We start from the raw sequence: 17808 nt of genomic DNA, 5'->3' as shown, positions 1-17808 counted from the left end.
AAAAAATGGTTGGAGCAAACAAACATTTTCCGAACCATTTCCACAGGCGTGTTGGGGTCGATGTCCAGCACAAATAGCCATTGTTTCATCCTGTCCGTATTTTTGGTTGGTACTACGTGAAACTTCACTCTGCTCCATGTCTTCGGCTTGTTACCGCAACCTTTTACAATACATGTGTAAACCATGATTTACAACAACACTCTGTAAACTTTTCTCAAACTTTCTGGTGCGTCCAGCTGACGATACCGCAAATGCAAGGCTGCAAGCAATAACTACGGCACTGTCTCAGGTACGCACTGTGTCACTCCACCCAGTGGTTTACTCAAGAAAGTAGTTCCGAGTATTTGCTTCATGTGTCGTAATGTTACTTAATTATACATTATTATTTCATAGCGTGGGGAATGCGCAAGCCATGTGTTGTCCACTAGAGCGTTTTGGAGTCATTTGATGGTGTATTTGATTAGTTTTGAGGGAGAGAGGGACCTGTACCGTTCACCTCCATTTCAGCGGGCAGCTCTGCCCCACCGATCTCAGAACAGCAGGCACTGACAATTAAAGGTAATGTACCTACTCATATGACTATAGGGATTACGGCAATAGGCGAATTTGCCAAAATGTTGAACTATCCCTTTAAGCGGTATTAAGTTAGCCTGAAGGCTTTAGCACAGCAAAGTAGGATATATCAACAATAAACACAATTAAAATAGACCAAACCACTTAAAGCATTTTTCAACCTGTAACCCATTTCCCCACCTAAATTTGTCTGACTGACTGATGTGAACAAGAAGTTTTGAAATTGGTCCAGTATTGAGGGAGCGGGCAGCGGCCGGCAGCCACGCAACAGGCTGTAATTTAAGCACCACATAGCCTGCTAACTTACGGTTGAAGCAGAAATATCAAGGAAAAATGACCACATCAACAAAGTTTGCAAGTCTTCAAAATCGAAACACTATTGGTGTGGTATGATGCCATGCAGAGGCATGACAATGAAGATGAGAAGCAGATCCTCCGGTTCAAAATGGGACCAAACTTTCCTAAGGATCTTAATTTTTGAGCCACAGCAAAGGCCAAAATGTAGCCTGCAACAGATGGTAAGGCTTGTTGTTTTTAGCTGAGGCGACTTCTGGAAAACTTGTGGCCCTTACCAACAGGTTAAGAGGAATGAAGAGTAAGCAGTTAGTGATAGTATAAAACAGTCAATAAAACAGGTTTTTCGCAATTCTGAATCACTGCAAGCACGAGAGATCCTTGAGCATATAGTCATAAATGTGCACAAAAAATAATAGGCTTATGGGTCCAGGAGCATTTGAGGTTAGCTGCAGACAGACAGATACACACATGCACATGTGACTTAGTGCATGTTCTTCTCCAGGCTTAGGCCTCAACATAACAGCATTCTCTGTCCAGGTTTGAACAAATATTCCAGCCACTCTGTTTGAATGAGAACTACTATCAGGTCAGGTGTTCTGCAGCAGGTTGGACTCAGCAGGAAATCTAGAGCAGTGACTGCTGAGGATAATCTACGGTCTGTGGTTGCACTCTCCTGTACTTTATCATTCCCACAGTTAAGCTTTATGTCACCCTCCATTTACAGGTATGAGGTACTGTTTGCCCCCCAGCCTCCTGCTGCCTCCTGCCAGTTCCTGTCCAGTGTGGAGTTGGCTCTGCAGCACCAAGTGGCTGAAACCAACGAGCGGGTGATGCACCAAGCGGAGCGACTCAAGGCTGAGGGCACAACTGCAGTAGCCTGCGAGGAGCAGCTGCAGGAGATTGAGCACTGCATTACAGTCTTCCTTCGGGAGAACGGAGAGCTGGGCTCCCTCAGCCTGGCTGGAATCATCACTTCTGCCCTGTGCACACTTTGCAGGTTAAACACAAAGCTTTCATTCCATCTGTCACTGTGCTGGTTTTCCTCTCAGACTAATGGAAAATGCAGTTAGTGTTACAATACATAAGTGGCTGCGTTATGTATTTATGAACACCTTTAAATATCACAAGTACATCAAATCCAATGTATTCTTATAGAAATGTGGTGCTTCTAGAAAGTAGAACTGAAAGATAAAAGTTGCAGGTGAAAAGGATGAAGTCACGGTGTGTTTTTTTTCCCAGGCGGAACCTAGTGATGGAGGGAGCAGCAGCCAGTGCTGGAGAGCAGCTGGTTGACCTGGTATCTCGGGATGGGGCGTGGTTCCTGGAGGAGCTCTGCAGTATGATTGGAAATGTCAGTGCCCTTGCAACACTGCTACAGCGCTGCCCACTCCTGCCCCATGACCTGGATCTGCCTGCACCTTCAGCAACCACCCAGGCTGTGTACCTGGCCAACGCTGTGTACACCTGCCTGCAGGTAGGTGCATCCTCAAAACACAATGAAATTAAGTAGTTACAACTAGAAGCAGTCCGTTCTCTTTATGGAAATGAGAGGCTTCTTACAATTTTCTGTCATGTTTTTGGTTTTAGGGGTATGTAAATATGACTGTTAGAGCAAGACATTCTACTGTACACACAGATAAAAGAATTATGAACACTGCTTTGTCTCCATGTTCACTGCAGGAATTGAACACCAACTTCCGTCAGATCATCTTTCCAGAGGCTCTGCGCTGCATGGTGAAAGGAGAGCCCACCCTGGAGTCCATGTTGGCAGAGCTGGAGCAGCTGGTGGAGCAGAGCTCTGATGGCCTCGGCCTGCAGGGTTTGGTCGACAGCCTGCAGGCTACCACAGGCCTGGACCATGATGGGCACAACCATTGCCTTCACATCACCAGGTAAGTAGTTGTGCATTGATATCTACTTGTCATGAATTTGATCAGAAACAGCATTGGCTAAAGTGATTGCAGCCTACAGATGTTTAAAATTCCAAAGCATATCTGTTGTATAAAAACTGTCTTTTGTGCTCAGGATGCTGCGTGCTCAGTACTCAGAGCTGATCCAGCCTCGCAGCATGGACGGATCGAGCCAGGACACACCGAAGATGTCTGCTGGTCAAATGTTGTTGGTGGCCTTTGATGGCATGTTCACCCAGCTAGAGACTGCCTTTGGACAGCTCACAGAGAAGGTAGCTTCCAAGTGTCTTCCTTCTGTATGTTATTTAATATATTTTGGTATTTCTGGTGCCTTTTAGGTATTGAGATTTTCCATCCTCTTGGATCCAGTCTAGATTTTGATGTAGGCCCTCATTCTTTGTAAAAACACAAGACAAGTCTACATAAAGTCTGTTAGTCTGTTAGGCTGTATTAACTGGCACTGAATTAATTAACTGGATCGCTGTAACAACAGGATGCATTGATTTTATTGTAAATGTGAAAAACACACACAAGGTTGTTCAGCCTCGTTGCATTGCCTCTGGGACAATGAAGTATTCATTTCAATCCTTTTTAATAGTGCTGCACGATTAATCTAATCGCAGTCGCAATCGCGATGTCACGCTGTGCGATTACGTAACCGCATAAAAGGCTGCGATTTGCGATTTAATGTAGGCTAAATAAATGTTAACGTGTGTGCCTGTGAACGTGACTGCCTCTCCTGTAGTGTGTGGAGTTTGTTGACATCACGCCCACAAGCTATCCTGGTGCGTGCAGCCGGCGTGCAGCAGTGACCAACACAGACGCTGAAGAAGAGCATCTGTTACATGGCGATACTTTGGATTCAGGTACGGCGACGTTGAACAGAAAGACGTGTTGTTTAAGTGTAAAAAAAGTTGAAGTCGCCACGTCCCGCGGCAACACGACCAATCTATATCAGCACTCGAGACGGGACGTGGCGACTTCAACTTTTAAACTTTTACGCAGCACATCTTTCTGTCCAACGTCGCCGTACCTGAAATGTCACGTCAACGCCACGTCCCGCGGCAACACGACCACTCTATAACAGCACTTGAGACAGCACAGCACAGGGAAAAGTAGGAAGAGTGCATGTGAGAAAAAGCCGAGCCGTGTAACATTAAATACAATGAGACAACTGAAAGCCGCCAGAGCCTCATAAAACAACATCCAAGCACAGTTAAGCAAACATTTGTAAGTGTCACAGGGAAATCATGGACTCCATAACAAATGAAAAATTGAGCAATTTTGATCGGTTTCGGCCCACTTGACATGCTGCTGTGTTGTGCTATGGCGCTGGAATTTGTCATTTACGTGACAACGCCTGAACGCAACATATGCTCGCTCCGCTGTGTGTACAGTTCCGTGCTGCGCTGCTGTGTGAGCAGCGTGTTTGACTGTGCTCAGTCTGTTGATGGTCATTTACACTGTCTGTCTATAACAATAACTATGTCAGGTCAGTGCCCCCCTAATATAATGTAGGGGACACACTGAATCAAGCAAAAAGACTCATGATACCATTTATTTATTACAGTTTATTGTAATTATATGGTAATCGCAATCGCAATCGCAAATCGCGATATTGTCCACCATAATCGCAATCGCACATTTTTCCCAAATCGTGCAGCTTTATTTTTTTTTACACAATTGTATGTCATTTTCACCTGATGCAACAAAACAAAACATATTGTGTTAAGTATATTAGGTATGCTCTATTTTGAATATTTTTACTGCTTTACCTTGCCATCAGACAGAAACTTTCAACAGGGAACCAAACCTGTTATATCACTCTAAAAGCCAGACTCCACTGAGAAAAGCAATGATTGAACATCGCTGAACACAGGAGCTGCTGGTCTTCCGCTTTTTGTCTTATTGTGTGTATTTGCCATTTAAAGGGTTTGTTCAGATTCACCAAAGTCACACAATAACAGAAAGAAACATGTTTTGCTGCTTCCCCTGTCCACAGCAGTACATTGCTCAGCTTCATTGTTGGCACTGCTGCTGCTTTCCGAAACTGGGGGCGTGCTAACAGACTGTATGAAATACACTGACTATGAATAAGTACTTCATGTGACCCCACCTAAAAAAATCCAAACTGTCCCTTTATTGCCAATGTAGTCATCATGTAGTCATCAGTTTTTACTTGAACTTTTCAAGGACTCAGATGATTCTGTGAAATGAGATTTTCAGAGACTTGACAGTGTTGGCCTCTAAGAGAACTTGGAGCAGTAGGAGGTGTGGTAGGAAATACTGCTGGCACAGGGTGGGTATGGTCTCAAACTGGCCCATGCAGACCTCTAGCACAAAGGGAAGCATTGAGTGATTGATCATTGATTGGCTTTTCCTTGAGCTATCAGTCAGCATAATTTTTTTCAGCATGACTTCTTTGTTGAGTAAAAGTTTGTTATGGTTACCAATATAAAAATGTCCACTCTCTCTCACCCTGTTTTCCTCCTCTCAGCTGAGTTCTCTGGAGGTGCCACTGGCCTGGAGGAAGGTGGATGTTCTGAGGGAGGCTCGGGCCACACAGCTGCACTTCTTTGACAGCCTGAATCAGCGGCAGCTCATGGAAGAGGTCTTCTTCCTCAAGAGACTGCAGACCATCAGGGATTTCTTCAGGCTGTGTGCCTCCTTCGCTCAGACTCTGTCTGGTAAGACACACTATTGAATCTGCTCTTCCAGACCAACTCGAACTGCACAGGCCGAGAAAATGAAACTTGGTTAATTACATAAAGGCTTTGCTGTTTAACAATGGAAACTCCAATCATATTTACAGTCACTTACCATCAATGTTTGAACTTGGCTAGCCAGCTTTTCAGCGTGATATCTGATGTGTGTGCCAAATCTTGTGTGTTCAGGGACCTGTCCCCCAGCTGAGGACCTGTTACCTACAAATGGACCAGTTGGTTTGGGGAAGCCGCTGTACCGGCGGCCCAGCGCAACAGGGTCAGGTGTGGCAGTGGTCAGTGAGGAGCAGATGACCCGCCCCATCAAGGCCTTCACAGCAGAGTTTGTCCGGCAGATGCTCATGGGTCTGCCCAGCCAAGCACTCGGTCTCGCCCTCTGCAGCACCCTGTCTGCTCTGGGTCTAGACGTTGTTGCCCAGGTGGAGGCAAAAGATTTTGGAGCTGAGAGCAAGGTATGGCAATCATGTGTGTCTGTGACTGTGTCTGTGTATGTGTCTACTAAATTACAGTGTTTTAATTTTACATCTTCGTGACAGTTAGATTTTGGTGAACAACTAGTGATACTGAGAAGGATATGACTGTGTTCTGTCATGTCCCTCATTTTTATTTACACTGTAAATCAGTTTCAGAAAATTTAAATAGTTGCTATGTAGTTAATGGTATTTTTTAATTACAGACAGCTGTCAGCCACAGTGATGATGTCACGTTAAGATGACAAGAGATTTTCCCAGCAGTGAAAATAAAACTGTGTGTGCAAGGGATTTGGTCTTTACAGCTTAGTGATTTCTGAATTCAGTCCCTCGTGGCTTTACACAGCGGATTTATTAGGTTTCCTGAAACATGAAAATGTCCTACTCAGTTAGATTCAGAATTGTGCTGTAATACTGCCTGAAGGTAGTGATGTCCAAATGAAGCTTCATGAACCACCAGTTGTATTTGCTGAACCCACCAGATGGTGCTCTTGGTGTAATGAAAAAGGCTCAAGGGATGGCAATGCAGTTTGGTTTCAACCCATTGTTGAACAAAGAGTGCCAGAGTGGACCAAGAAAATACATAAAATGGTTCATGAAGCTTTATTTGGCCATTGCTAGTTGAAACCAAACTGCATTGCCATCCCTTAAGCCTTTTTCATTACACCAAGAGTGCCATCTAGTGGGTTCAGCAAATACAACTGGTGGTTCATGTAGTTTCATTTGGACATCACTACCTGAAGGATCTCTGTGTGCTGTTTCAATCTCCACGTCACAGAGATAAGAACATATCTGCAGGGGTACTAATTGTTGATCAGTGAAATGAGCAAACATCCGCTGCAATCCCATTCTGCAGACCAGGCTCAATGCTTATGTCTATTTTAAGGGGCATTCAAAAATAAGTGTTATAGTTGCTTTTTTAAAGAAATAACATGAATTAATCTCTCTTTTTTTAACATAGCGTGCATTACAGTAGTTACAACCTGAAAATGAGATCTCAATTTATCCTTAATGACCTTTTCTACATAGCAGCAGAAGATATCAAAAGTATCAGTTGTAAATAAGAGTAGCCTATTGGCTTTGACACCTTATTTTCCAAAGATACTAGCTCCAAATACTGAAGGTCCTTATTCAAAACTAAAGTTTGTCGCTTCATTTATTTATATGATATAAATACAATTTTAAAAATTAGCAGGTGGTTTTATCAGAAACCCCTCACTCTGTTGGGACCATAAAAACATACAGTTTTACACAATGACTACGTTTACATGCACAAAATATTCCAGTTTTTGCCCTTGTTCCGAAAAAGAAAATATTTCTTTAAGCTAATGAAAATGAATATTCCAGGAATACTCTCGTTTACATGCAGCCATGCATTCTTTGATTGACGTACCCTAACATCAAAAAATGTCAAAATGTCAACTGTGCCTTTTTTACCTCTTTGCGTCAAAAATAAATATTTTTTTCAGTTTCCCAGTGATGGCTGACGTCTCTGACTGTTAAGACACATCCTTCTTCTTTCATTCCTTCAACCACATCATGAAAATATTTGTGCATATCCAAAACCTGTTGATATCGAAGTCCTTCATAATATTAATGTAGATGTGTTTCTCTTCCAACCAGAAATATGGGCTTCTCTTTTGGACGTGAATCTCTACACCAGTTTCTGTACAAAGCACAGAGCTGACCACAAACCTAAAAAATGCTACATTCAGAAAGAGGTTGAACCAAAGAGAAAATGCTGTTTACATGATGTACATCAAATTCCAAATATTGTTATGTCCAGAATAATAATTGGAGAATATTAGTGTGAATGTAGTCAGTCATGTTTCTTCTACCTCTTAAGCAAAACTGAAGTTGCTATCTGAATGTTATTCACACTGACCTTTGCTAATAAGCATGTCCAAACTAGCGATGGCTGGTCTTTGGGATTTTATCAGTACTGGTATATTTATCAACACTCCTTATCAGTCCGGTACTTTATTGATACTCTTATTAGTACTTTTTCATTACTGAAATCAATAATGTTTTGAGAAGCACATAATGAATAAAAAAAGGATATGAATTATTTATATTTTAAGTCACTGTTATTGGCCTTTTAGTCTCAGAGGTTTTACTGCACTGATGAAATTAATTTAAACAGGTTCTAACAAATTTGGAAACAGTTCCGATTCAGGTTTCTGGAGGCACTCTAGGGACTTATTTTGCGCTGGTACCCAAATCATTTTTTTCACAATCACACACTGCAACTCTCCTCACATATGCCAGAGAAATGTGCACCCTGCAGATCTCTGTACAGGGGTCACCGCTTTTTCACTTCTATACTGAAAATATGATAAACTAACCTACCCTATATAAATAAATAATAAATAGAGACTCTGTTACTGTTTGTGTACTAAATGTGTACAAAAACATCCCAACATATCTGTCAGTATCTGACCAGTACCTTATCTTGATCTACTCCACTGTGTGTCCTGGCTCTGAAGGTATCTCTGGATGAGCTTTGTAAGAAGGCAGTGGAGCAGGGCCTAGCGTCAGGTCGGGTCTCCCAGCTGCTGCTGAACAGAGCCACAGTGCTGGCCTCCTCCTATGACACAGCCTGGAAGAAAGTGGACCTGCTAAGGAGGTTAGATGCCAACCTAGAGGCTGCTAAGGCCAGCCTGCAGAGGAGCCAGCTGCACATCGCCATGTTTCAGGTACAGACAGAACCGTTTGTAGATGCTTCCAGTAATCCTACACATAATGTGTGATTGGAGTGGTTCTGCAGATAACCAGCACTCACAAAAAACACCTTTTATGCTTGAATGTAACACTTGAAGGCTTTGGATTTTTATTTATTTAACATTTGCGTGTGAGCAGCTCATGTTAACACTAACAACAACATGGCTCAATTGTGAGCGACACTTGCAAGTTGGGGTTACAGGCCAGAGAATCAGTGGTGGCTCTTCCAGGTCTAACACAGTTTGTGTCCCCTTCCAGTGGCAACATGAGGATGTTCTGGGCCCCAATAATCAGCCTCTGAGTGTCAGCATTCCTCCTCGCTCTGTCATCCTCAGCAACATGAAGAAGAAGCTGTACAAGCTGAGTCAAGATGAGGGATCCATTGTTGCCATTCAGGTCAGTATTACATTTTATCAGGCCCACTCATTACCGGTGGCCGTATCTACAAGCAAATAATTTTCACTTATCACCATACTTTGTTTTGCAGAGACTTTCATTTTTGTTGTACCCTTTGCTGCTTAATGTTTAAAAACTACAAAAGTAATATATTGCTTTGTTTTTTTATGTGAGCTCATGTATTTACCAAGGTACAGCCACTGCTTACTCCCTCATGATCAGTTCCTGTCCATCCTCAGTCTCTGCCATCCATGTATGGCAGTGGTGTTGTTGACTGAGCTTTATTTCCAACTGCAGTAAAAAGCCCTTTTGAGCCTTAGCTTCAGAAATACTTGTAGCACCGCTACTGACCAACACTGCTTGTACTCTGTATACTTGTTGTGACGATGGCTCAAACTTTATATTTTCTCTCTGTCTCTGACACACACATTCACACAGCATGTGGCTTATGAACCTCAATGATACATCTTACTTAGTAGAGGGGATGTTAGCAATGGGATGCACACCAAGTATCAGGCACACAGTCCACATGTCTTGAGAAAGTTTCCAGTTCATTATTTTCTTCGCCTAAAAGTTGTTGTATCTGAGAAAAAAAAAAAAAAAAATCCTGTTGTTTCATTGTGCTGTGGTACACAAGTATGACTGTACGATGACAATAAAGATTTATCTTATCTTATCTGGTTTTGTCCTCAGGAGAAGCTGGTGTCGCTGGAGGCTAGCATTGAGCAGCGCCTAAAGTGGGCCGGTGGAGCCAACCCAGCCCTGGCTCCCGTTCTGCAGGACTTTGAGATGACCATCAGGGAGAGACGCGCCATGGTGGCGAGAGAAAACCAGCGTACCAGCCAGGTATCTCCACTGCCATGGTCATGATTAAGGGTCCATTTTCTTACCAGCCCCAGCATTTGATATATGACTAGAATTACATAAACTTCAAGTTTCCTTGCTGTTTTTTTTTTCAGGTCACCTTCTTGTGCTCTACCATCCTGAACTTCGAAGGCCTTCGTACCCGATCCCCCGAGGCCCTCAACATGGATGCAGCACTGTTTGAGCTGCTGAAGCGCTGCCAGCAAACCTGTTCCTATGCTGCCCAGTTTAGCAGCACTGTGTCTCCACTGGAGCTCCAACTGCTGCACAGACTGGTAGGTTTGACCTCTGACTTATACATACTCTCTAATCCTGTCAAAAATGGGAGGCAGTTACCTACAGCATTTTAGTATTAATCAGATGATTCATTAAGGTCTTCATAAAAGTCTTTGGATGATCCATTAATTTCAATACTTCATGCTCTGCTTCCTACTGCAACTCTGAAAATGTTATAAAAGCATAAAAGAAACTCTTAAGCCTAGTTCACATTACAGATTTTCACCCTGATTTTGCTTCGCGGAGACTATCGTAATCTTTTGAGTGTTCATACCTGGCGACGTGTGTTTCTGTCAGCGGGAGTCTCTCCAACAGCGTTATGACCTGTGTGTGCACACCACAAGATTTCTCCACCGAGCCCTCGCTGACAGAGCCCCAGATAACGCGGTGACGTCACCAAACTATATTTTTTAACTTGGGAGATGACGCATCATAAAGGCATGGATATTCTTCCCAGTGTTGAATCATATCTGCCTCCAGGGCCTGGGTCCAAACACAACGCACTCCCTGTGATCCTGTGGACGCCGCCATTGTTGTTGCTTGCCAGCTTGTCAGTGTTGCCAGACCTTGGGAGAGAAACAAGCAACCAGGGCTATGGAAACAAGCCCAAAAGAAGCGACGGATATAGAGGAAGCCCAAGCTCAAATAAGCAACTCCACTTTAGAAACAAGCCCAAAAAAACGCAACCCGCGACAACCAATATTTGTAAGCGACTTTACAAAAAACAACCCAAAGTTGCGGCTAATAAGCGGACCTGGCAACCCTGCGGCTTGTCCTCCTCACATTTCTGTCCGTCCTCCTGTGTGCTGATGTGGGACTAGGGTGACCAGATGAGAATGGGTGAAATTCGGGATGGGACATGTCAGCTTCATTAAAAGCATAGCACATTAAAAGCATAGCAATAGTTGTAAAAACACACAGAGACAATACATCTGTGATCAGTTCCCTAATTTAATTTGAACATTTTTTTCAATCTTTTCCTCTTTTCCAATTTCTCGTTTTATTTTATGGAAGTGATCAATATAAGTGCACTTGTCCTTTAAACTCAATAAAAAATAAAGGCTAACAAAATAAAAGACACCTGGTACATTCGTTACAGGCCTATCAGTTTGTAGAACAAGTTTGTAGAACAGTTTTGAACAGTTAGAACAAGAGGCTGCACTGCAACGTGCAAATCACTCCTTCTCGTGGCTGCCTGTGCTTTCCCTGTCCTTGCGGCTGCAACTTGCAATCTCAGTATCTACTTCATCGCCACTGTCGTACACAATTTAAAAACTACAACACCCATAATTCATGTAGGAACTGCTGCAGCCAATACAGCCAGGCAATAACTACTCCAGACTCTGCTCTAGTGTCATTTTCGGGACTGTCCCGAATTTTTCGGGACGTCTGGTCACCCTACGTGGGACGTATCCTGCCTCTCATTGGCTGATGCTCTTTGTCAGTCGTGTCGACTTGCTAGTAGGCTTGTTCACACATGAGGACTCGTCGTGGCAGACTATCTGCCGACTCATCTCCAACCCAAGGTGGCTCTCAAGATCCCCTGCGACGTCAAAATCGCGGTGAATATCATGTAATGTGAACTAGGCATTAAAGTCAACTTTTTGCATAGACTGCTTGGAGTCCTCTTTGCCATTGAAATCATCAGCATATTACACTAATAACAGACCGACACCTGACAGATCAGGTCTGTTTTTAAAGGGTTTTCATGTCAGAGTCAAGTCATGTTTACATTGTGTTTCTCACAAAAACACAATATGTATTTTTGAGATCTAACAAACACGCATTAGAAACACAAAAGGGGGGGCCACTAAGTAGCCCTTCTGCAGGTCAGAAACTCCTCACAATACCTTTAAGGTCTTTGTTGATCACTACAGAGTCCAGTGCTGGACCTGCCCATAGGCAGTCCTGATTGGCTGAGCTGTGCCCAGAGGCAGCTGGAGGAGGAGCTGAGCGTTGAGCGAAGGACTCAGGAGGAGCGGGAGCAGCAGCTGGAGTCATGTGGAGAGACACTGCAGCTCCTGGTTGACTCTATTAAGACTATCCTGTCCAACCACAACCGCCAACTGGCCGATGTCAAGCACCTGCTAAGAGCCATGTCTAAGGTACGCTCAAGGCCTGAGAGTGTTTTCATCACATTACCTCTCTGTCAGACAGCTCATTGCGACAGGGAAGCCATTAACATTCCCCTTCTGTGATCTCATCAAATCCACCAAACTCTATTGACGAAAACTGTGATTTTCTCCTGAACACAGGAGCTGCTGGTTTACTGCCGCTTTGATCGGTTAGTCAGTTTGTGTTATTGTGGGGATCAAGAGAATCCAAAGTAACCCTTTTAAAAGTCAAAGTCACACAGTAATACAAACATACTAACCTACTGGTTTTCAAGAGCGTGATATAATGGCTTCAGGTACCCATCACATATCGCTGTCTAACAATAAAGTAAAGCAGAAAAGAGCATTTAAGTGATTTAAAAATGAATTCTTAAATAATTTGAGTGAGTCAGTCTATGAGAGCTGTGTGTTACAGTACATACCATCTTTTTGATGTAGTTTACTTCTGTCCTGACCCATATGTCTGTTACAGCTGTGATGCAGTGGTCATTCTCTGTTAATTCGGTCATACAGGATGAGGAGGCAGCATTGGCAGATGGTGAAGAGGTGGCATATGAGGGCAGTGTGCGTCACTTCCTCTTGGAGTACAAAGCCTGGCAGGACAACATCCAGCTAGTCTTATTCACTGTGGTGCAGGCCAGCGGGCAGCCACGCAGCCAGGAGCAGCTGGAACTGCTAGAGGAGATTCCTGCTACTCTGAAGGAGCTGCACTCCCAGAGCCAGAGGTACTCACACTCACACACACCTATACTCATACACACATTTAATTTCCCTGTGTATGTCCTTAATATTTGGTGTGCTTCACTACAGTGTTTATAATGGCCTGGTGAGCTTTGCCTCCCCACTAGTGACAGACAGAGACAGTGAATGTTCCAGTCCTGTTTCTGCAGCCCAGACAAGCTTTGCAGCAGGTAAGACACTGAGGCTTTCCTCCTAGCTTAGAACAGCAGCTGTCTTCAGTGACAAAGAATTCCAGTGACGAGCAGTTTTCACAGCAAAAAAAAGGATCCAGGAAGCATCTTTTATTGTCTCTACTGACATTTTAATACTCTTGTAAAATCCATCCAGAGACTTGACTTTTCAGAAGTGGCTGAAACACAAACAAATTTTGTTAAAGGGACTCGGTTTCTACTTTAGTCCCTTTGGCTCCACAGTTCCTGCAGCTATTTGGTGTGAAAAGGGGCTTTACGAACTTAATTCAAGCTGACCAGAGCTGCTGTTGTCTACCATGGAAGACACTTTTTACAGCCACCCATCAAGTGTACAGAGCTTTTGTAAAATATAGATGGATTAGATGCATTTAATCTGTCTGATACTAATCAAATTGTGCCTGTTAACTGTTTTTTTTTCTCACACCATGTCATATGTGGTTTGACTTCAGCTGTGAAATGCAGTGGGGTAAAGACCCAGCCAGACTCAATGTCGCAGAATGCACGCAAGGCTTTGCCACGCAACCTGGGAACCCCCACTGATACCCCACCCAGTGCTCTGCTGATGAACAACAAAGGCCTCAACCCCAGCCCCAAGAGGGCTGTACGAGACCCCAAAACAGGACGAGGTACTGTTCTTCACCGTCACTGCAATGACTGCCCAGTGCTCTGTGGTTTGGACTTCAGATGTATTGCAAGGCAATACCAAACATTGAAAGTAACAAACACTATAAAGCGATACCTTTTTCATGTGTATCAACCTCAGGATTTTCCCTTGTGTGATTTAAAGCAACGTATGACCTTAAAATTAGATTTTCTTAAAAACTCCCTAAAAAGCAAAATGAAACGATATGAACATATACATTTTAATAGTGATGTGGCACCTTTTCAGACAAATTCTGCAAATAAACAGGCTAACACAGGTCATTAGCTAAAGGAGCTCTGTATGACATAACGACATTTCTCTACTATATCTTAACACAGCAAATAGTGACTTGCTGTGTTAAGATATAGTAGAGAAATGGCATCCAGAGCAGAGAATGAAGTCACGCTCACTGTATGTGTGCTGTAATCTAAGCTTCTGTGGCCTTTGTTGCGGTAGATGGTCCAGCCGGCTTGTGTATGTTAGTGCATTTGTGCATTGCGGTAGGGAATCCTCAGGCACCTCACAATTTGACTTGTGATTTAGAGGGCAATGAGTCAATGATAAAACTCTCATTGATGTATCACAAAGTTTGATTTCTATATATGATTTATTTTTTCCACTGGGTGAGTACTTGATACTTTTAAAACACAGCACACTGTATTTGTAGTAATCCACAATTAGATTAACAGATGAATGTACTTGCAGACAGTGTGGCTTTTGTCCAGGTCCCTTTTCTTTTCAACTTTATAGCCAAAATGCTGCCATATCTGAGCTTTTAGATTTCAGATTGTATCCATCTGCAGTTGCACACACTTAATTACTTATTTGCGATATATATGCCGGCATAGTGTCCAGTGATTGCATACTAGGGGTGTGACATATCATCTCGTTCAAGATAATACCAATATAATTTTTGATATGATATGAAAAACTCCTATCATGATACTTGCGATATTTCGACTTGTTGACATATTGACGTCATACTGTTACCCACAGCAACAGCAAGCATGGCTGAAAGTGAAATTATTTGCATTTCTGCGGTGGTTCTCAGAAGAGGAGCAGCTTCAGTAGCGTGGAATAAACTGTGGCGTCCTGAATGTTTTACAAAAAGCCCAGGACTTCTCAGACTCTTTTAATTTCAATTAAATTTCAATTTTCAATTTTATTTATAAAGCCCAATATCACAAATCACAATTTGCCTTTAGAGGGCCTTACAGCATACGACATCCCTCTGTCCTTTGGACCCTATTGCACCCCTATTGCATACTGTACTGCCAAAGTGTCCACATCACGACGCATCTAAGAATCAGTTATTTCCTGCACCCCTTGTATGTATCCCACTAGCTAGTTAATCGCCACCACTTTGCACTGTGCTCATACAATGGTTACCATTGCTATCGAGACTGTGTCGTTGTGGATGTGATTGTGATGACATGCACTTCTCTGAACCTGCCACTTGCTGTGTTGCAGCTGTCCAGGAGAGGAACTCGTACGCTGTCAGTGTGTGGAAGAGAGTGAAAGCCAAGCTGGAGGGCAGAGACATTGATCCCAACAGGAGGATGAGCGTCACAGAGCAGGTAATACTCAAGACACACTGGCTCCTGAGCCAGATTTACACACAAAATGACCATTTATGTATCAGTTATTCATGCTGTGTTAACTTGAATTTGTGAAAGAGTTTTTCTCCCAACGAAGAACGAAGAATCGGAAACCGGAAGCATTGTTGATTAACTGAAGTAAATGGAGATCAGGTTTAACAACAGCAAAACTATATCAGAATATCTCTTTACAAACTCTTACACAATTCGTGCAGAATAATCCAAGTCTCATTTATCAAAAACATTTTTAAATGTCATAAAAAATCATTAAATGTCATTAAAAATCATTTTTTAAAACGCACGCACTGCCTTCTTACCTTCAGCCCTTCCTTACTGGGATGAAAAGCCAAACTTAGCTTTGCTTTCACTTGCCTCTGAAAATGAGACGCAGGTTTTATGAGATATGTCTCCTGAGCTGGTGTCCTGCTGTCTCGTTGCAGGTGGACATAGTCATCAAGGAGGCCACCAACATGGACAACCTGGCCCAGCTGTATGAGGGCTGGACCGCCTGGGTGTGAACACTATGCCGCTTCATGTCTTTGGTCCAGCGAAGGCTTGGAGATCCACCAGAGTCCAGCGGGTCTGGGGTGTCGGAACAGCAGCACCGGGCCACACTGGGGGGAGGAAATGGGAAGCGGATCACTTAGTCCGCCCTCCCAAACTCCTGGGCACCCAAACTGGGGCAGCGACCTCGTAGCACCGCTGCAACCACACTCCCCCAACCACCGGCGATCGGGCTAACACAACGCTTAGTGGGCCTGATGCCCCCGCATTCCTCTCTGGGGTTTGACCAGGCAAAGCAGCGCCGAATGGGGGAGGGGGGAAGGAGGGCAAAGGCCTCCTCACCCTCGACTTAGAAATACCTTCCCCCCTCACCTGCATAGCTCACTGTCAAGTTGTACCCATAAACATCACTGCATCCTGTTGAGCCAATCAAAGTCCACCTGAGGGCAGGATGAAGCAGGAAGTGAGCTGTTTCCCCCTGAAGCACACAGCTGACAGGCTGTGGATGGGACTTCATCAGGGCCAGAGCTCAGATGGATGGGTCATTTCCATGGCCACACTTGTTTTTCTCTAATCTTTATCTCAATGGCGTTGTGGTTCTGATTGGCCAGTGGGTTACACGGTTGGGCAGTAATGATGAGAACGAAGGTTCAATGGGATTCTTAAGGCTACATGGACACCCACCTGTAATGAAGAGATTAAGGTGGGAAAAAATAATCAAACTGTACTTTGATTGATAAACAGTAAAGACTTTTACACGTCTCTGAAGATTTCCGGTAAGTTAAAGTGGAGTTGTTTTCTCAGGAAGGTCCTTTGTGCTTTTGTGGATAAAACTGAAGCGTCCAATCATGTGAAATAGTTTTGGACAGCTCACTTGTGATCTTCAAGCGGACACGTAAAGGTGAAGTCACTTACACGAGGAACAACCTCTGTCTGATTCTTTTTCTTCGGTGTGCATCATAAGTCTGTGTTGAGCTTTCTAACTATGTTTGGTCCTTTAGACGGAACTGTAGAAGAGTAGATTTCTGCCTTTTTTTGACTTGCCTGTCAGAAGCTGTTTCTTGCCTCATACATATTCACTCCCCAGCCCCAGTGCTTGCATTTTATTAACCTTGACCTTCTAGTTTTACATTTTTAGTGGGAGAAATTTGCTTTTGGTGATGGTGCAAATTGTTAATTCTTAAAGCTTTTATTGGATTTTGTTGGATGCCAAATAAACATGGAACTGAGAATTGTTAATTGTCTTATTTAACAATGTGAATCTTCAGATCACCCCAATGACAGAAACTGCATGCACACACACAAAAAAAACATGCATGAATCCTTTTTGATATTTTAACAAAGTTCAAGAAGTTTTCCTTTTGTTACCAGTTTTCCAGTATCATTACCAGATGATAGAAACATAGACATGGACATGAGTTGTCAACAGTTTCAACATTTAATCACTAGCAGTAATAGCAATTGTAGATCTAAACAATTTCTTTTTGACTAGTTAGAATTCCAAGCCAATATATCCATAAGTTAGCTTATTAGCATGTCTAATTAAAGTGGTCGAATGACATGTTGAGGATATGTTGCTAGTACGTATGTAGACAACTGAAAGTTTTGTAATGATAGGGACATAGGTATATTGTCAAATATTTTGGTGACATTTGGTTAAAAATCAGATGAAAAAGAAAATGTTGCGCATACAGTACAAATTACAACAAGATATTGGATATCAGGGCGTCGGTGGCTTAGTGGATAGCGCAGGTGCCCAATGTACAAGGCTGCTGCCGCAGCGGCCT

General features: G+C 43.2%; 1 protein-coding gene across 2 annotated transcripts in view; it reads left to right on the top strand.

Annotated features, from left to right (window-relative positions):
- smg1 (SMG1 nonsense mediated mRNA decay associated PI3K related kinase) overlaps positions 1-17247 on the top strand; it is an 82420-nt gene extending 65173 nt beyond the window's left edge. For both annotated transcript variants that reach the window (XM_050068710.1, XM_050068709.1), the window contains exons 49-64: positions 1595-1867; positions 2110-2344; positions 2551-2762; positions 2896-3052; positions 5278-5467; positions 5675-5955; positions 8460-8669; positions 8953-9090; positions 9784-9936; positions 10050-10229; positions 12108-12335; positions 12858-13069; positions 13155-13255; positions 13726-13902; positions 15390-15496; positions 15958-17247. In XM_050068710.1, the coding sequence (XP_049924667.1) occupies positions 1595-1867; positions 2110-2344; positions 2551-2762; positions 2896-3052; positions 5278-5467; positions 5675-5955; positions 8460-8669; positions 8953-9090; positions 9784-9936; positions 10050-10229; positions 12108-12335; positions 12858-13069; positions 13155-13255; positions 13726-13902; positions 15390-15496; positions 15958-16035 (2932 nt within the window). In that variant the 3' untranslated portion in view covers positions 16036-17247. The remainder of the gene's footprint in view (positions 1-1594; positions 1868-2109; positions 2345-2550; positions 2763-2895; positions 3053-5277; positions 5468-5674; positions 5956-8459; positions 8670-8952; positions 9091-9783; positions 9937-10049; positions 10230-12107; positions 12336-12857; positions 13070-13154; positions 13256-13725; positions 13903-15389; positions 15497-15957) is intronic.
- Positions 17248-17808: the final 561 nt, after the last annotated feature.

The sequence above is a fragment of the Epinephelus moara genome, chromosome 18 (genome assembly GCF_006386435.1).
Source record: "Epinephelus moara isolate mb chromosome 18, YSFRI_EMoa_1.0, whole genome shotgun sequence".
NCBI lineage: Eukaryota > Metazoa > Chordata > Actinopteri > Perciformes > Serranidae > Epinephelus > Epinephelus moara.
Note: the sequence above shows the minus strand (reverse complement) of the source record. Positions and strands in the feature narration are given on the sequence as shown.